Source organism: Pristiophorus japonicus, chromosome 4, assembly GCF_044704955.1.
Source record: "Pristiophorus japonicus isolate sPriJap1 chromosome 4, sPriJap1.hap1, whole genome shotgun sequence".
Lineage (NCBI taxonomy): Eukaryota > Metazoa > Chordata > Chondrichthyes > Pristiophoridae > Pristiophorus > Pristiophorus japonicus.
In genome coordinates, this window is record NC_091980.1 from 304,665,526 (window position 1) to 304,692,896 (window position 27,371).

Sequence of the window (27,371 nt, forward strand, 5' to 3'; positions counted from 1 at the left end):
CCCCTTTCCCATTCCTTCCCTTCCCTCCCATCCCCTCCCCCTCCCCTCCCCTCCCCCACCCCCACCCCCATCCTCCCCCTCCCTCCCCCTCCCTTCTTCCCTCCCTCCCCCTCCCTTCTTCCCTCCCTCCCTCACCCTCCGCCTCCCTCCCTCCCACTCCCCCCCCCCCCCACGGAATCCTCCCCCTCCCTTCCCCTCCTTCCCTCCCCCTCCCCCTACTCCCCCTCCCACTCCCTCTCTCTCTCTCCCTCCCGGAATTCCCCCCTTCCTTCTTCAAAGCCAGCAATGCCACGGCCAGCCTCCGCGCAATGCCCATGGGCAGCGTCGCTTGCGTCTGCAACGTCGGGAAGCTCGGAAATCGAGTGTAAGGAGCACCAAGCAGCCACTCATCCACCCACCCTCGCTCCAACGTTTGCCGCGCGCTCGGAATCTGCAGCCACAGTGCGACGGTCACTACTCTGGCAACCTCGCTTCAAAAGGCCGAGCTTTTCATCGGGGAGCCCGCGGGCCTCCGACTGCTCGGCGAATCAGGAGCCGCGCTGTGGTTCTGGAGCGAGAGCAATTTACACGGATTTACACAACTGGGGGAGCCACCAATTAAAACCCGCAGCAATCATCGCGGCCACATGATCGGGAGCTCGGCGTGGAGAATCCTCTCTGCCCACCTCTGCGGGAGCGGGACGGAGGCACGAGCGCGTGGCACTCTTGGATCACACGGTCGTAGGTTCAAGACCCACTCCAGGGGCTTGAGTACAAAATCCAGGCTGACACTCCCATCTCTCGGATGAGCCGTTAAACCGAGGCCCCTTCTGCGCCCTCTGGTGGACATAAAAGGGAAGTGGAGCTGAGCCCAAGATGGCGGAGCAGGCTCGAGGGGCCAAATGGCCTACACCTGCTCCTATTTCTTATGTTCTAAAAGCTCCCATGGCACTGTCCTTGGCCAACATTCATCTCTCATCCAACACATAAAACCATTCAAGAGTGCGGATGGGGGGGCCAATCAAGCGGGCTGCTTTGTCCTGGATGGTGTTAAGCTTCTCGAGTGTTGTTGGAGCTGCACTCATCCAGGCAAGTGGAGAGTATTCCATCACACTCCTGACTTGTGCCTTGTAGATGGTGGAAAGGCTTTGGGGAGTCAGGAGGTGAGACACTCACCGCAGAATACCCAGCCTCTGACCCGCTCTTGTTGCCACAGTATTTATGTGGCTGGTCCAGTTAAGTTTCTAGTCAAAGTTTCTGAAGCTTTATAATCCCTGCCTGAAAGGGTGGCAGAGGCAGAAACCCTCACCACATTTAAAAGATACTTGGATGTACACTTAAAGTGCCGTAACCTACAGGGTAACGGACCAAGAAGTTTAAAAATAGGATTCGGCTGGATAGCTCTTGGTCGGCCGGTGCGGACACAATGGGCCGAAATGGCCTCCTTCTGTGCTGTGACTTTTTATGATTCTATGTTCCTACAGTCGCAGGCTCGGTGGTACGATGGAAGATTTGTTTTGTTTGATACAGAGACAGTAATGTCAAGGTGACATGGGTATGACAGTGGCCTGGCTCGGCTCTTTGGTGGAGAGCATGGCCTGAGTCACATCGATCCTTTTTAGTGTCGCCATGTTCCTTGAGAGCTAGATCTACCCTTTAACACCAGCATCAGTTCTGCTCACACCTTTAAAAAAAAAATGTGTTTGGGTGGATATTTATAATGAGCAGTGATTATGTTTGTGTGAGATTCCCGTCAGCTAGCTTACCAAAGGTATCTTGGTATAGAGGGTGCTACCTCCCGTTAAAGGTCGTACTACCTTTTGCACCACAGGAGGGCTATATCGGCCTTGGAGCAGGCAGAGGCCATATCCACCAGAATGTTAACCTATAAATTATGAGGACAGGTTACATAGAGCAGGCTTGTATTCCCTAGAGTATGGAATATTAAGGGGTGATTTAATTGAGGGGTTTAAAATTAAAAGGTTTGAAGGATTCGATGGGGTGGAAACAAATGATTTCCTCTGGTGCGGGGAGACCTGAACAAGGAACGTAATCTTAAAATCCAGAGTTAGGCCATTCAGGGCTGATGTCAGGAGAGGAAGAACAAAAGACTTACCTTTATAAAGTGCCTTTCACGACCACAGGATGTCTCGGCGCTTTACAGCCAATGAAGTACTTTTGGAGTGTAGTCACTGTTGTAATGTGGGACACACGGCAGAATTTGCGCACAGCGAGCTCTCACAGACAGCAATGTGATAATGATCAGATAATCTGTTTTTTTTTGTGATGTTGATTATGGGGTAAATATTGGCCAGGACACCGGGGATAACTCCCCTGCTCTTCTTCGAAATAGTGCCGTGGGATCTTTTACATCCAGCTGAGGGAGCAGACGGGGCCTCGGTTTGACGTCTCATCCGAAAGACGGCATCTCCGACAGTGCAGCGCTCCCTCAGCACTGCACTGGGAGTGTCAGCCTAGATTTATGTGCTCAAGTCCCTGGAGTGGGACCTGAACCCACAGCCTTCTGACTCCGTGTGCTGCCCACTGAGCCACAGCTGACACAGCATTTCTTCACAAAGGAGGCTCGTGGAAATCTGAAAAACTCTCCCCAAAAAGCAGTTCAGGGTGGGGTGGCGTCAATTGAAAATTTCAAAAGACAGATTGGTAGATTTTTGATGGCAAAGAGATGTGGAATCAAGGAGGGTAAATTAAGTCGGAAGATACTGATCAGCTGTGATTTAACAGGCTTGAGGGGCTGAATGGCCTGCTCCAGTTCCTATGTACCTAAAACGACACCTTGTGCATGTTGAACCCAGGTGACTGTTGTTTGGGCTGAGGGGAAATGTTAAGATTGTGCAGGCAAGGAAGTCCAGAGCTCGACTCTGGGACTCCCTCCGACTGCCTTAGCTCTGGGTGCCTCTGTCTCAGGAAATTCAGTGGGTGTGCTATCCCCGTTTGTCCCTTGCAGGTTCACCGTGTAGATCGCGCACTGTTCATTTGTATTGCTCCGTTTATTTGGATTGATGCTTTGCCTTGTTTATGGTCAGTGCACGGTGAGGAGGAGGGTGATATTACGCAAGAGGACATAGACAGGCTAGTGAAATAGGTGGACACGTGGCAGATGAGATATAGCGCGGAAAAGTGCGAAGTGATGCATTTTGGTAGAAAGAATGAGGGGAGGAAATATAAACAAAAGGGTTCAATTCTAAAGGGGGTGGATGAACAGAGAGACCTGGGGGTATATGTGCACAAATCGTTCAAGGTGGCAGGGCAGGTTGAGAAAGCGGTTAATAAAGCTTACGGGATCCTGGGCTTCATAAATAGAGGCAGAGAGTACAAAAGTGTGGAAGTTATAATGAACCTGTATAAAACACTGGTTCAGCTCCATCTGGAGTATTGTGTCTAATTCTGGGCACCGCACTTTAGGAAGGATGTGAAGGCCTTCGAGAGGGTGCAGGAAAGATTTACCAGAGTGATTCCAGGGATGAGGGACTTCAGTTATGTGGATAGACTGGAGAAGCTGGGGTTGTTCTCCTCAGAGCAGAGAAGGTTGAGAGGAGATTTGATCAAAGTGTTCAAAATCATGAGGGATCTGGACAGAGTAGAGACAGAGAAACTGTTCCCATTGGTGGAAGGGTCGAGAACCAGAGGGCACAGATTTAAGGTGATTGGCAGAAGAACCAAAGGCGACATGAGGAAAAACTTTTTTACGCAGCGAGTGGTTAGGATGTGGAATGCGCTGCCTGAAAGGGTGATGGAGGCAGACTCAATCGTGGCTTTCAAAAGGGAATTAGATAAGTAGCTGAAGGAGAAAAATTTGCAGAGTTTGGGGGAGTGGGACTAGCTGAAGTGCTCTTGCAGAGAGCCGGCACGGGTTCGACGGGCCGAATGGCCTCCTCCTGTGCTGTAACCGTTCTATGATTCTATGATTTCCACTGTTTGTTACAAAGTAGAGAACGTCCATTGTGTTACACAGCATCACAATGAAATCACATCTTTACCAATTGTTCCCGTTAGAGGTTCCCACTCCCAGATGCTTTCTCTCCATCACTGGCAGTAACAAATTAAACTGAAACTTGGAAGAAAGAAAGAGTTACATTTATATAGCGCCTTTTACGTCCTCAGGACATCCCAAGGTGCTTTACAGCCAATGAAGTACTTTTTGAAGTGTAGTCACTCTTGGAATGTGGGAAACGTGGCAGCCAATTTTGCACATATCAAGCTCCCACAAACAGCAACGTGAAAATGATCAGATAATCTGTTTTGTTGATGTTGGTTGAGGGATAAATAGCGAATTTATAATGGGGAACAAAGAAATGGCAGACCAATTGAACAAATACTTCGGTTCTGTCTTCACGAAGGAAGACACAAATAACCTTCCGGATGTTCTAGGGGACAGTGGGTCTAGTGAAAAGGAGGAACTGAAGGATATCCTTATTAAGCGGGAAATTGTGTTAGGGAAATTGATGGGATTGAAGGCCAATAAATCCCCCGGGGCCTGATAGTCTGCATCCCAGTAAGGAAGTGTGGATGCATTGGTGATCATTTTCCAACAATCTATTGACTCTGGATCAGTTCCTATGGACTGGAGGGTAGCTAATGTAACACCACTTTTTTAAAAAAAAAGGAGGGAGAGAGAAAATGGGTAATTATAGATCGGTTAGCCTGACATCAATAGTGGCGAAAATGTTGGAATCAATCATTAAGGATGAAATAGCAGCGCATTTGGAAAGCAGTGACAGGATCGGTCCAAGTCAGTATGGATTTGTGAAAGGGAAATCATGCTTGACGAATCTTCTGGTATTTTTTGAGGATGTAACGAGCAGAGTGGACAAGGGAGAGCCAGTGGTGTATTTGGACTTTCAAATGGCTTTTGACAAGGTCCCGCACAAGAGATTGGTGTGCAAAATCAAAGCACATGGTATTGTGGGTAATGTACTAATGTGGATAGAGAACTGGTTGGCAGACAGGAAGCAGCGAGTCGGGATAAACGGGTCCTTTTCAGAATGGCAGGCAGTGACTAGTGGAGTGCCACAGGGCTCAGTGCTGGGACCCCATACATTAACGATTTAGATGAAGGAATTGCATGTAATATCTCCAAGTTTGCAGATGACACTAGACTGGGTGGCGGTATGAGCTGTGAGGAAGACGCTAAGAGGCTGCAGGGTGACTTGGATAGGTTAGGTGAGTGGGCAAATGCATGGCAGATGCAGTATAATGTGGATAAGTGTGAGGTTATCCATTTTGGGGGCAATAACACAAAGGCAGAATATTATCTGAATGGCAGCAGATTAGGAAAAGGAGAGGTGCAACGAGACCTGGCTGTCATGGTTCAAGAGTCATTGAAAGTTGGCATGCAGGTACAGCAGGCGGTGAAGAAGGCAAATGGTATGTTGACCTTCATAGCTAGGGGATTTGAGTATAGAAGCAGGGAGGTCTTACTGCAGTTGTACAGGGCCTTAGTGAGGCCTCACCTGGAATATTGTGTTCAGTTTTGGTCTCCTAGTCTGAGGAAGGACGTTCTTGCTATTGAGGGAGTGCAGCGAAGGTTCACCAGACTGATTCCAGGGATGGCTGGACTAACATATGAGGAGAGACTGGATCAACTGGGCCTTTATACACTAGAGTTTAGAAGGATGAGAGGGGATCTCATAGAAACGTATAAGATTCTGACGGGACTGGACAGGTTAGATGCGGGAAGAATGTTCCCGATGTTGGGGAAGTCCAGAACCAGGCGACATAGTATAAAGATAAGGGGTAAGCCATTTAGGACTGAGATGAGGAGAAACTTCAGAGAGTTGTTAACCTGTGGAATTCCCTGCCACAGAGAGTTGTTGATGCCAGTTCATTGGATATAGTCAAGAGGGAGTTAGAACATAAGAACATAAGAATTAGGAACAGGAGTAGGCCATCTAGCCCCTCGAGCCTGCTCCGCCACTCAATAAGATCATGGCTGATCTGGTCGTGGACTCAGCTCCACTTACCCGCCCGCTCCCCGTAACCCTTAATTCCCTTATTGGTTAAAAATCTATCTATCTGTGACTTGAATACATTCAATGACTAGCCTCAACTGCTTCCTTGGGCAGAGAATTCCACAGATTCACAACCCTCTGGGAGAAGAGATTCCTTCTCAACTCGGATTTAAATTGGCTCCCCCATATTTTGAGGCTGTGCCCCCTAGTTCTAGTCTCCCCGACCAGTGGAAACAACCTCTCTGCCTCTATCTTGTCTATCCCTTTCATGATTTTAAATGTTTCTATAAGATCACCCCTCATCCTTCTGAACTCCAACGAGTAAAGACCCAGTCTACTCAATCTATCATCATAAGGTAACCCCCTCACCTCCGGAATCAGCCTAGTGAATCATCTCTGTACCCCCTCCAAAGCTAGTATATCCTTCCTTAAGTAAGGTGACCAAAACTGCACGCAGTACTCCAGGTGCGGCCTTACAAATACCCTATACAGTTGCAGCAGGACCTCCCTGCTTTTGTACTCCATCCCTCTCGCAATGAAGACCAACATTCCATTCGCCTTCCTGATTACCTGCAAACTAACTTTTTGGGATTTCTGCACAAGGACCTCCAGGTCCCTTTCACCTCAGCATGTTGTAATTTCTCCCCATTCAAATAATATTCCCTTTTACTGTTTTTTTTCCCCAGGTGGATGACCTCACAATTTCCGATATTGTATTCCATCTGCCAAACCTTAGCCCGTTCGCTTAACCTATCTAAATCTCTTTGCAGCCTCTCTCTGTCCTCTACACAACCCACTTTCCCACTAATCTTTGTGTCATCTGCAAATGTTGTTGCACTACACTCTGTCCCCTCTTCCAGGTCATCTATGTATATTGTAAACAGTTGTGGTCCCAGCACCGATCCCTGTGGCACACCACTAACCACCGATTTCCAATCCGAAAAGGACCCATTTATCCCGACTCTCTGCTTTCTGTTCGCCAGCCAATTCTCTATCCATGCTAATACATTTCCTCTGACTCCGCGTACCTCTATCTTCTGCAGTAACCTTTTGTGTGGCACCTTATCAAATGCCTTTTGGAAATCTAAATACACCACATCCATCGGTACACCTCTATCCACCATGCTCCATTTGGGAGTTAGATATGGCCCTTATGGCTAAGGGGATCAAGGGGTATGGAAAGAAAGCAGGAAAGGGGTACTGAGGGAATGATCAGCCATGATCTTATTGAATGGTGGTGCAGGCTCGAAGGGCCGAATGGCCTACTCCTGCACCTATTTTCTATGTTTCTAGGACACCGGGGATAACTCCCGCGCTGTTGGAGGTGCCGTCTTTCAGAAGAGACGTTAAACCGAGGTTCTGACTGCCCCCTCAGGTGGTCGTAAAAGATCCCACGGCACTATTTCGAAGAAGAACAGTAGGAGTTATGCCCGGTGACCTGGGCCAATATTTATCCCTCAATTGACATCACTAAATCAGACAATCTGATCTTTACCACACTGCTGTCTGTGGGAGCTTGCTGTGCACTTCCCTGCATTACAACAGTGAGTGCACTTCAAAAAGTACTTCATGAGCTGTGAAGCGCTTTGGGATGTTCTGAGGCCGTGACAGGCGCTACATAAATGCAAGGCTTACTATTTTTCTTTCCACATATATTCGGTTAAAATGTTTCACGTTTAATTATTGAAGTTTTTTTTTTAAATCATTCTCGCTGCAGAGTTTATCTGATTGGCTCCACCCCCGGCCGTCACCAAGGTAACGAAAAGCAAAAATGGGGTCACTTAAAACTCCGGAAGGTATGTAAATCTGACTTTTCCTTCACTCAAATTAAAGGGAGTTATTCCACTGTAGCAAATATCTTGGCAAGTTGGTGTAATGATACCTATTAAAACCTTAAGCATCTGGCAATGAATAGAAGTACAGCCGACAGAGATTTGCCGTGACATTTTAAGCAAGTAATTATATTTCATAAGTAATCACGACCCGGCTGAATCTTTAACTATGGTAACATGGGTGTCAATGCTGATGATACAAAGATGGGTGGGAGAGCAAATTGTGAGGAGGACACAAACAATCTGCAAAGGGATATAGACAGGCTAAGTGAGTGGGCAAACATTTGGCAGATGGAGTATAATGTGGGAAAATGTGAGCTTATCCACTTTGGCAGAAAAAATAGAAAAACAAATTATAATTTAAGTGGAGAAAAATTGCACAGTGCTGCAGTACAGAGGGACCTGGGGGGTCCTTGTGCATGAAACACAAAAAGTCAGTATTCAGGTACAGCAAGTGATCAGGAAGGCAAATGGAATGTTGGCCTTTATTGCAAGGGAGATAGAGTATAAAAGCAGAGAAGTCCTGCTACAACTGTACAGGGTATTGGTGAGGTCACACCTGGAGTACTGCATACCGTTTTGGTCTCAGTATTTAAGAAGGGATATACTTGAATTGGAGGCTGTTCAGAGAAGATTTACTAGATTGATTCCGGAGATGAGGGGGTTGACTTATGAGGATAGGTTGAGCAGGTTGGGCCTATACATACTGTTCAGAAGAATGAGAGGTGATTTTATTAAAACATAAGATAACGAGGGAGCTCGACAAGGTGGATGCAGAGAGGATATTTCCACTCGTAGGGGAAACTAAAACTCGGGGACATAGTCTTCGAATAAGGGGCCGCCCATTTAAAACTGAGGTGCGGAGGAATTTCTTCTCTCAGAGGCTTGTAAGTCTGTGGAATTCTCTACCTCAGAGAGCTATGGAGGCTGGACATTGAATATATTTGAGGCGGTGATAGACAGATTTTTGAGCGATAAGAAAGGAAAGGTTTATGGGACGGGGGCAGGGAAGTGGAGCTGAGTCCATGATCAGATCAGCCATGATCTTATTAAATGGTAGAGCAGGCTCGAGGGGCCAACTGGCCTACTCCTGCTCTTATTTCTTATGTTCTTATACGGCCCCTCGAGCATGTTCCGCCATTCAATAAAATCATGGCTGATCATCGACCTCAACTTCACTTTCCCGTCCGATCTCCATATCCCTTGATTTCCTGGGCTCCAAAAATCTTCAAGGACTCAGCATCCACAGCCCTCTGGGACAGAGAATTCTAAAGATTCCCAACCCTCTGAGTAAAGAAATTCCTCCTCATCTCAGTCTTAAATGGCCAACCCCCTGTGCCCCCTAGTTCTAGACACTCCAGCCAGGGGAAACAACCTCTCAGCATCTCCCCTCTCAATCCCCTTCAGAATCTCGTATGTTTCAATGAGATCACCTCATTCTTCTAAACTCCAGAGTATAGGCCCGTTCTACACAATCTCTCATCGTAGGACAGCCCTCCCATTCCACGAATCAATCTGGTGAACCTTCGTTGCACCGCCTGCAAGGCAAGTATATCCTTCCTTAGATAAAGAGACCAAGTGTGGTCTTACCAAGGCTCTGTTCTTGTGAAGACTGCCTTACCTCCGCCCCCTACCCCACCCCTACCCCCTCCCCCCCGCCCTCACCACTCCCAGTTGATCATGTCGCCTTTCAGTATGTCTCGGGTTGAATCGTAGCCTGACGTTTGGAGGATAAGGATATCGGGCAATGCTGAATGAGATTATTTGGCCCATTGAGCTCGCTCGCTCCAATGCAGGGCTACAGTGGACAATCAGACTTTGCTCTTACACCACTCACTGAGCTCCTACTGCAAGGAACACAAAGGCTCCTTTACTCTTGCTGTTTATCCGATTCCAATTCTGAAAGTTTCAATTGAGGCAGTGCATTCCAGGGAACAATTCACCGCCTCATTTTTTAAAAAATTTCCTCATCTCCCCTCTGGTTCCTTTGCCAATGATCTTAAATCTGTGTCCTCTGACCCACCCATCTGCCACTGTAGACCGTTTCTCTCGGCGTACTCGTATCAAAACCCATCATGATTTTGAATGTCTTTATTCAAGCTCCCTTTTAACCTTCTCTGCTCTGAGGAGAACAACCCCAGCTTCACCCATCTCTCCACGTAGCTGAAGTCCCTCATCCCTGGAATCATTCTCGTAAATCTCCTCCGCACCCTCTCTAAGGCCTATCTGGTAATGTGGATGGGTGAGCCCCAAGGAGCTGGATGATCTTCCTTCATCCAAAACCGGTCTTGCCATCTTGTTTTGGAGTATTAGTTGGTCTGCAATGTAAGACTACTCTAAGGGTTAAATTACTCGGAGCGATTGCACAAATTAGGGTTGTATTCCCTGGAATTTAAGTAACGGAGTGATTTGCTCGAAGTTTTCAAGGTATTAAGGGGAACTGACAGAATAGATAGAGAGAGACTATTGCAGAGAGAGACTATTGCCACTGGTTGTGGGATTCTAGGACTAGTGGAATAGTGTATAAATTTGAGCCAGGCCTTTCAGGAGTGCAGTTAGGAAATACTTGGAACTCTCTTCCACTGATACCAGGGCAACTGTTAATTTTAAATCAGAGATCGATAGCTTTTTGGTAGCCAAAGTTTTTAAGGGATATGGGCCAAATGCGGGTTTATGGAGTTAGGTCGAAGATCAGCCATGATCTCATTGAATGGTGGAGCAGGCTGGAGGGGCTGTATGGCCTCCTCCTGTTCCTATGTCCCCACTGAAGCAGTTTACTTTTGTGTCTTTCATTGCTCGGGGGACGTTCTCCTGCTTCCGGACAGGCAACTTCCCCAATCTCTGTATCTTGTTTCTGAATCTCTTCTTGTGAAAGAAAGGAAAAGAAAGAAAGATAAAAGATTGGATAGATACATACATAAAGACATGGACACAGCTCGCCCAAAGCACTCTACAGCCAATGAAGTACTTTTGGAGTGTAGTCACTGTTGCAATTTAGGAAACGCGGCAGCCAGTTCGCGCACAGCAAGCTCCCACAAACCGCACTGTGATAGCGACCAGCTAATCTGTTTTAGTGATGTTGGTTGAGGGTTAAGTATTCTGTTTTATTATTTGATTGGTTGTACTCACTGTGTGCCCACTTTCAATGAAGCTCCACCGAAAACAGGGAGGCTCCAAATGACGTACAGTAACTGACTGGATCACATCGATAAACTGAGCAGCATTTATCCTAACTAGTTATCCTAATTGGTTCTGCTCATTAGAGAAGGGCAGGGAAGGCAGGGGGTTCCAGCGAAGGTGCTGCAGCTGTGCAAACTGACACACTGATGGCAAAGAAAGACGATGTGGCCTTTGTACAAGCAAGCAAGATCCCGCAAACGGCAATGTGTCAGCTGATCTGGTCTGGGTGGTGTCTCTATTCAGTCAAGTTCAGAAAAATGAGAGGTGATCTTATAGAAACATATAAGATACTGAGGGGGCTCGACAAGGTGGATGCAGAGAGGATATTTCCACTCCTAGGGGGAAACTAAAACTAAGGGACATAGTCTCAGAATAAGGGACCGCCCATTTAAAACTGAGATGAGGAGGAATTTCTTCTCTCAGAGGGTTGTAAATCTGTGGAATTCTCTGCCCCAGAGAGCTGTGGAGGCTGGGTCATTGAATATATTTACGGCGGAAAAAGACAGATTTTTGAGCAATAAGGGAGTAAAGGGTTATGGGGAGCGGGCAGGGAAGTGGAGCTAAGTACATGATCGTATTAAATGGCGGAGCAGACTCGAGGGGTCAAATGGCCTACTCCTGCTCCTACTTCTTATGTTCTTATGTGTTGGTTCAGGGAGGAATGTTGGCCAGGACACCGGGAAAACTCCCTGCTCTTCTTCCAAATGATGCCACAGGATGTTTAATACTGACCAGAACCACGGAAACAAGCAGACAGGGCCTCCTCGGTTTAATGGAAGGGGATCACATTCGACTGTGTGGCACACTCTCTGTACTTCCCACATTACAACAGTGACTACACTTCAAATGTACTTTATTGGCTGTAAAGCGCTTTGAGACGTCCGGTGGTCGTGAAAGGCGCTATATAAATGCAAGTCTTTCTTACTGCACTGCTTGGATTGTGCGCTCAATTCTTAGAGTGAGATTTGTGACTCCGGAGGAAGTGCAACCAGCTGAGCTAAGCAGACACATTTTGCTACTGTATAGAAGGAGATCGCGTTGTCCCTACATGGCTCCAGCAATAAACTTCCTCTTCCCAAAACTGCTAAAACAATTTCATCCCATTTGTCTTTACTCAGTTCAATCTTTGCTTTGTGAAAAATTTCCTTCCATGGTTCATGCTGGGGTCTGGGTCCATGGGATTGGTTCGTGCTGGGGTCCGGGTCCATGGGATTGGTTCGTGCTGGGGTCCGGGTCCATGGGATTGGTTCGTGCTGGGGTCCGGGTCCATGGGATTGGTTCGTGCTGGGGTCTGGGTCCATGGGATTGGTTTGTGCTGGGGTCTGGGTCCATGGGATTGGTTCATGCTGGGGTCTGGGTCCATGGGATTGGTTCATGCTGGGGTCTGGGTCCATGGGATTGGTTCGTGCTGGGGTCTGGGTCCATGGGATCGGGTCCATGGGATTGGTTCGTGCTGGGGTCTGGATCCATGGGATTGGTTTGTGCTGGGGTCCGGGTCCATGGGATTGGTTCGTGCTGGGGTCTGGGTCCATGGGATTGGTTCATGCTGGGGTCTGGGTCCATGGGATTGGTTCATGCTGGGGTCTGGGTCCATGGGATTGGTTCGTGCTGGGGTCTGGGTCCATGGGATCGGGTCCATGGGATTGGTTCGTGCTGGGGTCTGGATCAATGGGATAGGTTTGTGCTGGGGTCCGGGTCCATGGGATTGGTTCATGCTGGGGTCCGGGTCCATGAGATTGGTTCGTGCTGGGGTCCAGGTCCATGGGATTGGTTCGTGCTGGGGTCTGAGTCCATGGGATTGGTTCGTGCTGGGGTCTGGGTCCATGTGATTGGTTCGTGCTGGGGTCTGGGTCCATGGGATTGGTTTGGGTTGGGGTTCGGTACCATGGATTCTATTGGTCCCGATTCCTTCTGGGTTCCAGTTCCATGGTTTCTGGTTTATCCTGGGGTCTATGGGTTCTGGCTTATCCTGGGGTATGGTTTCATGGTTGCTGGGTCCGTGGGTTCTGGTAGCCCTCCGCTATCTCGGGCAAGTGGCCATTTTACAAGCGTGAGATGTGCTGATGAATTCCGGTAAACTCTTCGACTTAGGACCAGAGTTGCAGCCAATCGTCAATATATTTCCTCCATCCCTCGCCCCCCCCCACACCCACCGCCCCCATTCCCCCATCCCCCTCCCCCCCCACCCCCGCCCCCAACATGCCCCCCACATACATCCCCGCCCCCCACATGCCCCCCCCTCCACCCCCACACATCCCTCTCCCCCCCCCCCCCCCCACACATCCCTCTCCCCCCCCCCCCACACACATCCCTCTCCCCTCCCCCCCCCACATCTCACACTCCCCACATGTACGGATTGGAACGTGGATGGCCCTTTGTGCCACCCTGGCTGAGATTAGCTAACACGTGCGATTGGATCGTGGATGGTCCTGATTTGCACGTTTCAGTTCCACACCAGATCAGTGCGTTTACTGACTAAACCGCTCGTGGGAACTATTCCCATCATTTTCTTGGCAGCGGTTTGCAAATGTAACCTTCCCGCTCGGCCGCTTCTAATGAAGGAGCTGCTCGTCCACTTGACAGAAACTTTTCCAGCTGTTTAGTTGCTAATACTTGGCGTGTTGATCCCGTTTCCTCCGACAGATCTTGAGTGACTGCGCATCACCTGTGGCGAACCAGGAATCGTGGCCTCTCATTGGCCAGTTCTCCAGCATCGGCTCCTTGGGGGCCGACAAGACAAAATGGCTGTGCTCAGAGTTCAAGGAGAGCCTCACAGCACTAGGCCAAGGCCAAAGGTTCCTGAGCAGGCAGCAGGTGCCTCTCCGTTTGGTGGGTGCTACATTCGTGGAGGATTAACTCTGCTTTCAGTAGGAATTCAAGAATGTTTCTCTTTTATGTAACAGTATGATTTAATGATGATTGTAACAATCTTTCAGTGGGACTTGGTGAGACCGAAGTTGGCAACACTATTTAATGCACCATTTAGCAGTGTTAATGTAGTTGGAGCAGATATCTGCAGCCGGGCTGTAAGGGAACTGGTCCCAGCAAATTGGAAAACTGCAAATGTAAAGCCCCAATTTAAAAAAGGAGGCAGACAAAAAGCAAGAAACTATAGACTACTTAGCCTAACATCTGTGGTTGGGAAGATGTTGGAGTCCATTATTAAAGAAGCAGTAGCAGGACATTTGGAAAAGCAAAATTCGGTTAGGCAGAGTCAGCATGGATTTATGAAGAGGAAGTCATGTTTAACAAATTTGCTAGAATTCTTTGAGGATAAAACGAACAGGGTGGATAAAGGGGAACCAGTGGATGTGGGGTATTTGGACTTCCAGAAGGCATTTGACAAGGTTACTGCACAAGATAAAAGTTCACGGGGTTGGGGGTAATATATTAGCATGGATAGAGGATTGGCTAATGAACAGAAAACAGAGAGTCGGGATAAATGGTTCATTCTCGGGTTGGCAACCAGTAACTAGTGGGGTGCCGCAGGGATCAGTGCTGGGACCCCAACTATTTACAATCTATATTAACGACTTGGAAGAAGGGACTGAGTGTAACGTAGCCAAGTTTGCTGACGATAGAAAGATGGGAGGAAAAGCAATGTGTGAGGAGGACACAAAATCTGCAAAAGGACATAGACAGGCTAAGTGAGTGGGCAAAAATTTGGCAGATGGAGTATAATGTTGGAAAGTGTGAGGTCACGCACTTTGGCAGAAAAAAATCAAAGAGCAAGTTATTATTTAAATGGAGAAAGATTGCAAAGTGCCGCAGTTACAGCGGGACCTGAGGGTACTTGTGCATGAAACACAAAAGGATAGTATGCAGGTACAGCAAGTGATAAGGAAGGCCAATGGAATCTTGGCCTTTATTGCAAAGGGGATGGAGTATAAAAGCAGGGAAATCTTGCTACAGTTATACAGGGTATTGGTGAGGCCACACCTGGAATACTGCGTGCAGTTTTGGTTTCCATATTTACGAAAGGATATACTTGCCTTGGAGGCTGTTCAGAGAAGGTTCACTAGGTTGATTCCAGAGATGAGGGGGTTGACCTATGAGGAAAGGTTGAGTAGGTTGGGCTTCTACTCATCGGAATTCAAATGGGAGGTGATCTTAGAAACGTATAAGATTATGAGAGGGCTTGACAAGGTGGATGCAGAGAGGATGTTTCCACTGATGGGGGAGACTAGAACTAGAGGGCACTATCTTAGAATAAAGGGCCACCCATTTAAAACTGATGAGGAGAAATTTCTTCTCTGAGGGTTGTGGATCTGTGGAATTCACTGCCTCATAGAGCTGTGGAAGCCGGGACATTGAATACATTTAAGACAGAAATAGACAGTTTCTTAAACGATAAGGGGTTATGGGGAGCGGGAGGGAAGTGGAGCTGAGTTCATGATCAGATCAGCCATGATCTTATTGAATGGTGGAGCAGGCTCGAGGGGCCAAATGGCCTACTCCTGTTCCTATTTCTTATGTTTTTATGTTCTTATAGATTGCTCCTACCCACAGCCGGGCTGTGAGGGAACTGCCCCCATAGATTGCTCCCGTCAAGCAGTGACTGATAAGTGTATTTGGAACATTTCCCCGACCATCATCTCCCATCCTACCGCTGGGTATTGGATCGTCTGGTCATGTTTAAACTGTATTTAAAACTCGTAAAATGAAACCGTGCAATCTCATTTAGTATTAATCACAACTTCTTTGAATAGGTTTATCCGACTGTTGACAATGTCAGAACAAGCCTGGAAGGATATCCGGGTAAGTTCTCGGATTACCCGTTGTTAGTATGTACGAGTGTGCGTGTGATCCTGCGTGTGAGCAATTTTGCGTCGATGTTCCCTGTAAATTTTTTACACTGGGTCATTCAAAATACCACGCATGTACGGTATTTATATTGAAAAGCCGGCTGCGCGGGTTCCCTGGAGCGCTGCGTGGCTGCACAGACATGCAGCTAAAAGGGAACATTGGTGTGCATGCGTGTGTGTCTACGTGTGTCCAGGCATGTCTCTGTCTGCGTGTGTGTGTGTCTGCAGTGTGTGTGTGTGTCTGCGTGCTTGTGTGTGTGTCTACATGTGTGTGCCCGCTGTGGCCACTGTCTTAAGCTGCACCGGACTTTCTACAATCTCGCAGTTCTATTTGGCCATGAGCTGAGCTTCCCACCCCATATCCGCTCCATCACCAAGACTGCCTACTTCCCCCTCTGTAACATCACCCGTCTTCGCCCCTGCCTCATCTCACCTGTTGCTGAGACCCTCACCCATGCCTCTGTCCTGAGCTCACCCAAAACCCGTTCACCCTGTGCTCGTAGACCTTCATTGGCTCCTGATCCCCTGAACGCCTCCATTTAAAATGTTCTTCTTCATGTTCAAAGCCCTCCATGGAATCCCCTGCCTCCATCAACTGTCTCCTGATCACGCATTTCCTGGGCCCCAAACCCAATTTAACCAACAAAGTTATCAGAAATGTTATCAAAACAAAATCTGAAGGCAAATTTGTTGCTGTTGTTTGCTAAAAGCTGCACATAATTACATATCTACAGTTTGCCCACAGATTATAATCACAAGATAATCATATTACACAATGGAAGTTTCTGACAAATGAACAAAAAAATCCACATTCAGTATTTACAAAGAATCCTGAACTGTTAGCGGAAGGTTGATAATCTGTGATATAATCATCGCACATTTGCAGTGATGCACTAAATGTTGAATATTAACTGGCCAGCTGCCTGGGCTTTAAGCTCTGGAATTCCCTCCCTAAACCTCTCCGCCTCTCTCTCTCCTCCTTGTGTTCAGTTTTGGTCTCCTAATCTGAGGAAGGACGTTCTTGCTGTTGAGGGAGTGCAGCGAAGGTTCACCAGACTGATTCCTGGGATGGCTGGACTGTCATATGAGGAGAGACTGGATCAACTGGGCCTTTATACACTGGAGTTTAGAAGGATGAGAGGGGATCTCATAGAAACGTATAAGATTCTGATGGGACTGGGCAAGTTAGATGCGGGAAGAATGTTCCCGAAGTTGGGGAAGTCCAGAACCAGGGGACATAGTCTTAGGATAAGGGGTAGGCCATTTAGGACTGAGATGAGGAGAAACTTCTTCACTCAGAGAGTTGTTGATGCCAGTTCATTGGATATATTCAAGAGGGAGTTAGATATGGCCCTTATGGCTAAAAGGATCAAGGGGTATGGAGAGAAAACAGGAAAGGGGTACTGAGGGAAGGATTAGCCATGATCTTATTGAGTGGTGGTGCACGCTCGAAGGGCCGAATGGCCTACTCCTGCACCTATTTTCTATGTTTCTATGTTTAAGATGCTCCTTAAAACCTACCTCTACCTGTCCTGATATATGGCTCGGTGTCAAATTATGTTTGAAAATTGTTCCATGAAGCGCCTTAGAATGTTTTACTACTTTAACATAGGAGCAGGAGGACGCCATTTAGCCCCTTCGAGCCTGTTCCTCCGTTCAGTGACACCATGTCTGATCTGCGACCGAACTCCATATACCCGCTTTTGCCCCATATCCCTTAATACCATTGGTTAACAAATTCTATCAATCTCTGGTGTAAAATGAACAACTGACCTGGTATCAATTGCCGTTTGCAGGAGAGAGTTCCGAATCCTACTACCCTTTGTGTCCTAACTTCACTCCTGAAAGGCCTGGCTCTTAATTTTTAGACTATACCCCCAAGTCCTAGACTCCCCAACCAGCGGAACTAGTTTCCCTCTATCTACCCTATCTGTTCCCCATAATATCTTGAAGGATAATGCTGACTGATTCCCTTTCCTTCAACAGCTGGGGGCTCACTACCATATGCCATCGTTACAGCGCAGAAGCAACCCTGGCTGCCTTCCTTCTTTAGGTAAGTGACACCTAACCGTAGCCACCATTTAGCTCTGTGGGTGATGGCACGGGGGGAAAACTGGCTCAATCGCACATTGCTTTCACTGTACAGAGAGTCTTTTGGCACCACGGTGTCAGCCAGTGCGCTGGAGACTGGGGAGGGACTTGTGGTAGGACTCGCAGCAAAACAGTCTATTTACTTAGAAAACAGAGTCTATTTACTTAGAAAACAGAGTCTATTTACTTAGAAAACAGAGTCTATTTACTTAGAAAACAGAGTCTATTTACTTAGAAAACGGAGTATTTATTCAGCAAACAGTCTGCTTACTCAGCAAACAGAGTCTGTTTACTCAGAAAACAGAGTCTGTTTAAAAAAGCGCACAACAGTAAACAGTCTACAGGGTCTATTTAAACAGAGTCTCGATGAACTGCGGCAAAGTGAACTCGTGCACGAAACTGCGGCAAAATCTCCCAATGAAATTTTTAGAAACCAGCAAAGGACGACTAAAAAAATAATAAAGAGAGAGAAGATAGTTTATGAGAGCAAACTAGCAAGAAATATAAAAACAGACAGTAAGAGCTTCTACAGGTATATAAAAAGGAAGAAAGTAGCTAAAATAAAATTAAAATTAATAATGGGAAATAGGGAAATGGCGGAGACTTTGAACTAATATTTTGTATCAGTCTTCACGGTAGAAGACACTAAAAGCATCCTAGTAATTGATAATCAAGGGGCTATAGAGAGAGAGGAACTTAAAACAATCACTGTCACTAGAGAAAAAGTATTAGGCAAACTGATTTGACTAAAGGCGGACAAGTCCCCTGGACCTAATGGTCTGCCTCCAAGGGTCTTAAAAGCAGTGGCTGCAGAGATAGTGGATGCATTGATTGTAGTCTACCAAAATTCCCTGGATTCTGGGGAGGTCCCAGCGGATTGGAAAACCGCAAATGTAACGCCCCTACTTAAGAAAGGAGGCAGACAGAAAGCAGGAAACTATTGACCAGTTAGTCTAACATCTATCATTGCTGGAGTCCATTATTAAGGAAGTAGTAACAGGACATTTAGAAAATCATAATACAGTCAGGCAGAGTCAGCATGGTTTTATGAAAGGGAAATCATGTTTGACAAATTTGCTGAAGTTCTTTGATTCTATGGGGCTGGATAGGGTAGATGCAGAGAGGATGTTTCCCCTCATGGGGGAATCTAGAACTAGGGGGCATAGTTTCAGAATAAGGGGTCGCCCATTTAAAATGGAAATGAGGATACATTTCTCTTCTGAGGATTGTAAACCTATGGAATTCTCTGCCCCAGAGAGCTGTGGAGGCTGGGCATTGAATATATTTAAGGCAGAGATAGACAGATTTTTGAATGATAAGGGAGTGAAGGGTTATGGGGAGCAGGCAGGGAAGTGGAGCTGAGTCCATGATCAGATCAGCCATGATCTTATTGAATGGCGGAGCAGGCTCGAGGGGCCGTATGGCCTACTCCTGCTCCTATTTCTTACGTTCTTATGAAATACAATACAGTGGAGGATAGTTACATAATACAAATTATGTGCGTAGCCACAACAACTTGTATTTATATAGTGCCATTAACGTAGTAAAACTTCCCGAGGCGCTTCACAGGAGCGTTATGAGATAAAACATGTGACACCGAGCCACATGAGGAGATATTAGTGCGGGTGACCAAAAGCTTGTTCAAAAAGTGAGGTTTTAAGGAGCGTCTTGAAGGAAGAAAGAGAGAGGTGGAGAGGTTTAGGGAGGTAATTCCAGAGCTTGGGGTCCCAGGCAGCTGAAGGCTCGGCCACCGATGTTTGAGCGATTTTAATCAGGGCTGCTCAAGAGGGCAGAATTTGAGGGGGGTTGTGTGGGGTTGGAGGAGATTACAGAGATAGGGAGGGGCAAGGCTATGGGGGGCTTTGAAAACCAGGATGAGAATGTTTTAAATTGAGGCAGTGCGGTCTCCAGGAGTGATTGATGGGGCAATTGTCCAATCGTCCCCAGTCAGGCCAGGAATCGTGCAGCTCCCACTCTTTGGTTTCCTTGCTCGCTGCCAGTCCTGTTTGGATCAATGGAAGTTTGCAGTCTGTCACTTGGCGTCTCACAGGGGCCGACAAACATTCAGGAGCTGGGATACAGTCAGAAACTAAAGAAAGAACCTATTTGCATCTCTACAGAGCCTTTCATAACCTCAAGACGTCCCAAAGCGCTTTGCAACCAACGCAGTGCAGTTTGAAGTGTGGTCAGTGATGTTAATGCAGGAAAAGCGCCCGAAGAGGCCCCTCAAGTTCCGGGTGTGACACGCACTGCCCCTGCGCCTAAACCCGGCACTTGCGAACTGTCTCGCGAACTGTCTCACGCGCATCCCTGGGAGAAGGGCCTTCGCGCGCGGAGAGTTGGGCTGTTTGCCCAACTTCTGCCCAGCGAATGTCCTTCAAACTCTTATGCCTTGTAAATTTTATCATTCATTTTTATATTAAAAACCCTGTCCATTAAGGTAAATTTATTTTTAACCCAATTAAAACATTAAAAAACTTTCAAAAACAAATTCTAAAACATTTAATTTAATTCAGTTTCAATTAACGTTAAATGAGTTTTAAAAAAAAAATGTATGCATTGTGTTTCTCGGGGTATTCTCATTGATTGTAATGGGAGGTCCGTTTGGACGAGCTCCCCAGCTCATTTCCCAAGAGTGCCATGGGATCTTTTACTTCCACCTGAAAGGGCAGACGGGGCCTCAGTTTAAAGTTTCACCTGAAAGACGGCACCTCCGACAGTGCAGCACTCCCTCAGTACTGCACTGGGAGCATCAGCCTAGATTTTTGTGCTCAAGTCTCTGGAGTGGGACTTGAACCCACAACCTTCTGACCCAGAGGCGAGTGTGCTACCCACTGAACCACAGCAGACAGAGGCAGAGCCTTTATGACATCATCATAGGCAGTCCCTCAAAATCGAGGAAGACTTGCTTCCAATCTAAAAGTGAGTTCTCAGGTGGCTGTACAGTCCAATATTACAGTCTCTGTCACAGGTTGGACAGACAGTGGTTGAAGGAAAGGGTGGGTGGGGAGTCTGGTTTGCCGCACGCTCCTTCCACCACCTGCGTTTTCTGCATGCTCTCGGCGACGAGACTCGAGGTGCTCAGCGCCCTCCCAGATGCTCTTCCTCCACTTCGGGCGGTCTTTGGCCAGGGACTCCCAGTTATCAGTGAGGATGTTGCATTTTATCAAGGAGGCTTTGAAGGTGTCCTTGTAATGTTTCCTCTGCCCAGCTGAGGTTCGCTTGCCGTGTAGGAGCTCCAAGTAGAGCGCTTGCTTTGGGATTCTCGTGCCGGGCATGCGGACGATGTGGCCCGCCCAACGGAGCTGGTCGAGTGTGGTCGGTGCTTCGGTGCTGGGGATGTTGGCCTGGTCGAGAGCACTGGCCTTTATGTCGTCATCGTCATAGGCAGTCCCTCGAAACGAGGATGACTTGCTTCCACGCCAAGAAAGGATGAGTTCACAGGTGTTTCAATGAAGGACTTAATATTCCAGATCCCGAACTACATCGCGTAGGGTGGAAGATGCCTGTGCGTGGATTTTTTTAACGTGTGGTGGCCGTTGCACACCAGCCACCACACGGGCTTGACAGAGCGAGGTCTTGGTCCCGTGGCAAGGGTTACCCAAGACGACTGGAGACCTGTTCTGCTGCACAGACCGAGCGCGTGCACATATTGCAGTGTGGGCTGGCCCGTGCTGCCCCTGGGCCCTCGCCATGTAGTGGACCACAGACAGTGAGCTATCAGAGTAAAGCTGACTGTGGCCAGGTAGCAAAAGCAGCGAGTAATGAATGGGGTCAGATTTTCTGAGATAACAGCTGGACTTGTGGCGAGATTCATCCAAAAATCAGACAACCAGCAGCTCTTGATCACCATCAGAGTCATCCCAGAATGCCATGACATGGCTGCTTCCGGGTTGTCATGGTGATGTGTCAGTCTGGAGAACGCACTAACATTTCCCCCTTTTATCTCCAAGAGTTGAAGGTCTTTTCTATGATCTCGACAACGTGCATTCTGTATCTCTTTCTTACATTGACCGATGATTCTGTGGTTTTTGAATAATTAATCCATCTGCGCTAACGTTTCTGAAGTATTCTCAGAAATTATAATCTCTTTTTGGGACAGAAAGATCGACTCGTCTCTTAACTTTCAAAGTTATCAGGAATTTTACCAAAAGTCGATCTGAAGACAAAACATGCAAATTTTTTTTTGTCAAACCCCCCCCCCCATCCTTTTCACCAAACTTTCAATCTCCTAAACTCTTCATAGATCATAGAATCTCACAGCACAGGAGGCCATTCGGCCCATTGTGCCAGCTCTTTGGAAGAGCTATCCAACTAATCCCATTTGTGCCAGCTCTTTTCCCTGCTGAATTTTCCCTTTCAAGTATATATTCCCATCAGCATATCATAGGCAGTCCCTCGGAATCGAAGAAGACTCGCTTCCACTTCTGAAGTGAGTTCTTTGGTGGCTGAACAGTCCAATACGAGAGCCACAGACTCTGTCACAGGTGGGACAGTCCTTCGTTGAGGGTAAGGGTGGGTGGGGAGTCTGGTTTGCCGCACGCTCTTTCCGCTGCCTGCGCTTGATTTCTGCATGCTCTCGGCGATGAGACTCAAGGTGCTCAGCGCCCTCCCGGTTGCACTTCCTCCACTTAGGGTGGTCTTTGGCCAGGGACTCCCAGGTGTCAGTGGGGATGTTGCACTTTATCAGGGAGGCTTTGAGGGTGTCCTTGTAACGTTTCCTCTGCCCACCTTTTGGCTCGTTTGCCGTGAAGGAGCTCTGAGTAGAGCGCTTGCTTTGGGAATCTCGTGTCTGGCATGCGAACTATGTGGCCTGCCCAGCAGAGCTGATCAAGTGTGGTCAGTGCTTCAATGCTGGGGATATTGGCCTGGTCGAGGACGCTAACGTTGGTGTGTCTGTCCTCCCAGGGGATTTGTAGGATCTTGTGGAGACATCGTTGGTGGTATTTCTCCAGCGACTACTGTACATGGTCCATGTTTCTGAGCCATACAGGCGGGCGGGTATTACTACAGCCCTGTAGACCATATACATTCAATTCCCTTTTGAATGTCACTATTGAATCTGCTTCCACCGCCCGCTGAGGTAGTGTGTTCCAGATCATAACAACTCGCTGTGTAAAAGAAAAATGTCCTTTTCCCCTGCCGCCCCTGTCTTTTGTGCCTATTATTTTAGATCAGTGTCCTGGTTACTGACCTTCCTGTCACTGGAAACAGTTTCTCCTTACACAGCTGAGTATTCATTCCTTTATCCCTGTTTAGATTTTTACTTTACAATCTGTGAGATTCCTTGAAACATTTTCTATATTAAAGGCGCAAAAGAAAAGAAAATCATTGTGCTGGTGGCTATAAAATGTTTTTCTTTTCATCAATCGCTGTTTCATTTTTCCAAGGATAGAAAATAGGTGCAGGAGTAGGCCATTCGGCCCTTCGAGCCTGCACCACCATTCAACAAGATCATGGCTGATCATTCACCTCAGTACCCCTTTCCTGCTTTCTTTCCATACCCCTTGATCCCTTTAGCCGTCAGGGCCATATCTAACTCCCTCTTGAATATATCCAATGAACTGGCATCAACAACTCTCTGCGGTAGAGAATTCTACAGGTTAATAACTCTGAGTGAAGAAGTTTCTCTTCATCTCAGTCCTAAATGGTTTACCCCTTATCCTTCGACTATGTCCCCTGGTTCTGGACCTCCCCAACATCGGGAACATTCTTCCTGCATCTAACCTATCCAGTCCTGTCAGAATTTTATTTGTTTCTATGAGATCCCCTCTCATCCTTCTAAACTCCAGTGAATACAGGCCCAGTCGATCCAGTCTCTCCTCATATGTAAGTCCTGCCATCGTGGGAATCAGTCTGGTGAACCTTCGCTGCACTCCCTCAATAGCAAGAACGTCCTTCCTCAGATTAGGAGACCAAAACTGAACACAATATTCCAGGTGAGGCCTCATTAAGGCCTTGTATAACTGCAGTAAGACCTCCCTGCTCCTATACTCAAATCCCCTACCTATGAAGGCCAACATAACATTTGCCTTCTTCACCGCCTGCTGTACCTGCATGCCAACTTTCAATGACTGATGTACCATGACAGCCAGGTCTCGATGCACCTCCCCTTTTCCTAATCTGCCGCCATTCAGATAATATTCTGCCTTCATGTTTTTGCCACCCGTGTGGATAACCTCACATTTATCCACATTATACCGCATCTGCCATTCGTTTGCCCACTCACCTAACCTGTCCAAGTCACCCTGCAGCCTTTTAGCGTCCTCCTCACAGCTCACACCGCCACCCAGCTTAGTGTCGTCTGCAAACTTGGAGATATTACACTCAATTCCTTCATCCAAATCATTAATGTATATTGTAAATAGCTGGGGTCCCAGCACCGAGCCCTGCGGCACTCCACTCGTCACAGCCTGCCATTCTGAAAAGGACCCGTTTATCCCGACTCTCTGTTTCCTGTCTGCCCACCAGTTCTCTATCCATGTCAGTACATTACCCCCCAATACCACGTGCTTTAATTTTGCACACCAATCTCTTGTGTAGGACCTTGTCAAAAACCTTTTGAAAGTCCAAATAAACCTTGGTTCTCCCTTGTCCACTCTACTAGTTACATTCTCAAAAAATTCCAGAAGATTTGATTTCCCTTTCATAAATCCATGCTGACTTGGACCGATCCTGTCACTGCTTTCCAAATGCGCTGCTATTTCATCTTTAATAATTGATTCCAACATTTTCCCCACTACTGATGTCAGGTCTATAATTACCTGTTTTCTCTCTCCCTCCTTTCTTAAAAAGTGGTGTTACATTAGCTACCCTCCAGTCCATAGGAACTGATCCAGAGTCGATAGACTGTTGGAAAATGACCATCAATGCATCCACTATTTCTCGAGCCACTTCCTTAAGTACTCTGGGATGCAGACTACAACCTCAAAAAACTCTAACAGAACTCTTAACAGGATGAGGGTCTTCAGTTATGTGGAGAGACTGTTGAAGCTGGGATTGTTCTCCTTAGAGCAGAGAAGGTTAAAGGGAGATTTAATAGAGGTGTTTGTCATTTTCTTTCTCCACTGGCGGGAGGGTCAGTGACCAGAGGGGGAGATGGGGAGAATTTATTTATGCAATGAATGGTTATAATCTGGAAGGCGGTGCCTGAAAGGGCGGTGAAGCAGATTCAGTAATAATTTTCAAAAGGGATTTGGATAAATACTTGAAAAGGAAACTTTTGCAGGGCTATGGGGAAAGAACGGGTTTGTGGGTCTAATTGGATATATTTTTCATAGCACGGCACAGGCACAAGGGGCTAAATGACCCCGTTATTTAAGAAAGGAGGGAGAGAGAAAACAGAACTACAGACCAGTTAGCCTGACATCAGTCGTAGGGAAAACGTTAGAATCTATTATTAAGGACGTGGTAACAGGGCACTTGGAAAATAATAATAGGATTGGGCAGAATCGACAGGGAATTATGAAAGGGAAATCATGTTTGACAATTCTGTTAGAGTTTTTTGAGGTTGTAACTAGTAGAATAGATAAGAGGGAACCAGTGGATGTGGTGTATTTGGATTTTTGGAAGGCCACGCAAGAGGTTATTAAACAAAATTAGGGTTCATGGGACTGGAGGTAACATATTAACTAGCATGGGTTGAGGATTAGTTAATGGACAGAAAACAGAGAGTAGGAATAAACGAGTCATTTTCGGGTTGGCAGGCTGTAACAAGTGGTGTACTGCAAGGATCAGAGCTTGGGCCTCAGCTATTCACAATCTTTATCAATGATTTAGATGGGGGGACCAAATGTAATATGTCCAGGTAGCTGATGTTACAAAGCTAGGTGGGAATGTAAGTTGTGTGGATACAAAGAGACTTCAAGGGGATAGAGATAGGCTAGGTGTTTGGGCAAGAACATGGCAAATGGAATATAATGTGGAGAAACGTGAAATTATCCACTTTGGTAGGAAAAATAGAAAAACAGTGTTTTTTAAATGGTGAGAGATTGGGAAATGTTGGTGTTCAGAAGTCTTTTTTTATAGTCTCTTGAACACTCTTAACTCAACTTAACTCTATTTTTTTGGGAGATCTCAGACAACCAAGTAGAGCTTTAAGCTGATGTTTCTTCACAGACCCTCTCTCTCAATTCAGCTCCCTAAACCTCCAAGACGTCGTTATACAGCATATCGATACCACCTAGCTAGAGGGCGCTATACATTATTTTGTTACACCTTTCCTTTCATAAGAAACAAAATGAATTAAAGTTAGCTTCAATACAAACAGGTAGTTAACTTCTTATGAATATATGTATTAAACAACTACAAGTTTATCAAACAACAACAAAACTCTTGTCTTATTAATTCTTTATCCAAATTAAAAACCAATGCGTATAAGGTGGCCAAGGTTAGTGGGAAACTAGAAGATTGGGAAAATTTTAAACGACAGCAAAGAATGACTAAGAAAGCAATAAAGAAAGGAAAGATAGATTACGAAAGTAAACTTGCACAAAACATAAAAACAGATAGAAAAGCTTTTACCGATATATAAAACGGAAGAGAGTGACTAAAGTAAATGTTGTTCCCTTAGAAGATGAGAAGGGGCATTTAATAATGGAAAATGTGGAAATGGCTGAGACCTTAAACAATTATTTTGCTTCGGTCTTCACAGTGGAAGATACAAAAACCATGCCAAAAATTGTTGGCCACGGGAATGTGGGAAGGGAGGACCTTGAGACAATCACTATCACTAGGGGGGTAGTGCTGGACAGGCTAATGGGACTCAAGGTAGACAAGTCCCCTGGTCCTGATGAAATGCATCCCATGGTATTAAAAGAGATGGCGGAAGTTATAGCAGATGCATTTGTTATAATCTACCAAAATTCTCTGGACTCTGGGGAAATACCAGCGAATTGGAAAGCAGCTAATGTAACGCCTCTGTTTAAAAAAGGGGGCAGACAAAAGGCAGGTAACTATAGGCCGGTTAGTTTAACATCTGTAGTGGGGAAAATGCTTGAAACTATCATTAAGGAAGAAATAGCGGGACATCTAAATAGGAATAGTGCAATCAAGCAGATGCAACATGGATTCATGAAGGGGAAATCATGTTTAATTAATTTACTGGAATTCTTTGAGGATATAACGAGCATGGTGGATAGAGGTGTACCGATGGATGTGGTGCATTTAGATTTCCAAAAGGCATTCGATAAGGTGCCACATAAAAGGTTACTGCAGAAGATAAAGGTACACGGAGTCAGAGGAAATGTATTAGCATGGATTGAGAATTGGCTGGCTAACAGAAAGCAGAGAGTCGGGATAAATGGGTCGTTTTCGGGTTGGAAATCGGTGGTTAGTGGTGTGCCACAGGGATCGGTGCTCGGACCACAACTGTTTACAATATACATAGATGACCTGGAAGAGGGGACAGAGTGTAGTGTAACAAAATTTGCAGATGACACAAAGATTAGTGGGAAAGCGGGTTGTGTAGAGGACACAGAGAGGCTGCAAAGAGATTTAGATAGGTTAAGCGA

The 27,371-nt window shown here is 46.6% G+C and overlaps 1 protein-coding gene across 6 annotated transcripts in view; it reads left to right on the forward strand.

Moving 5' to 3' along the window:
• Window positions 1–27,371, forward strand: part of tdp1 (tyrosyl-DNA phosphodiesterase 1) — a 186,743-nt gene that overhangs the window by 50,499 nt on the left and 108,873 nt on the right. For all 6 annotated transcript variants that reach the window (XM_070877588.1, XM_070877592.1, XM_070877589.1 and 3 more), the window contains 4 exons: window positions 7,669–7,747; window positions 13,607–13,792; window positions 15,673–15,721; window positions 17,755–17,821. In XM_070877588.1, the coding sequence (XP_070733689.1) occupies window positions 7,669–7,747; window positions 13,607–13,792; window positions 15,673–15,721; window positions 17,755–17,821 (381 nt within the window). The remainder of the gene's footprint in view (window positions 1–7,668; window positions 7,748–13,606; window positions 13,793–15,672; window positions 15,722–17,754; window positions 17,822–27,371) is intronic.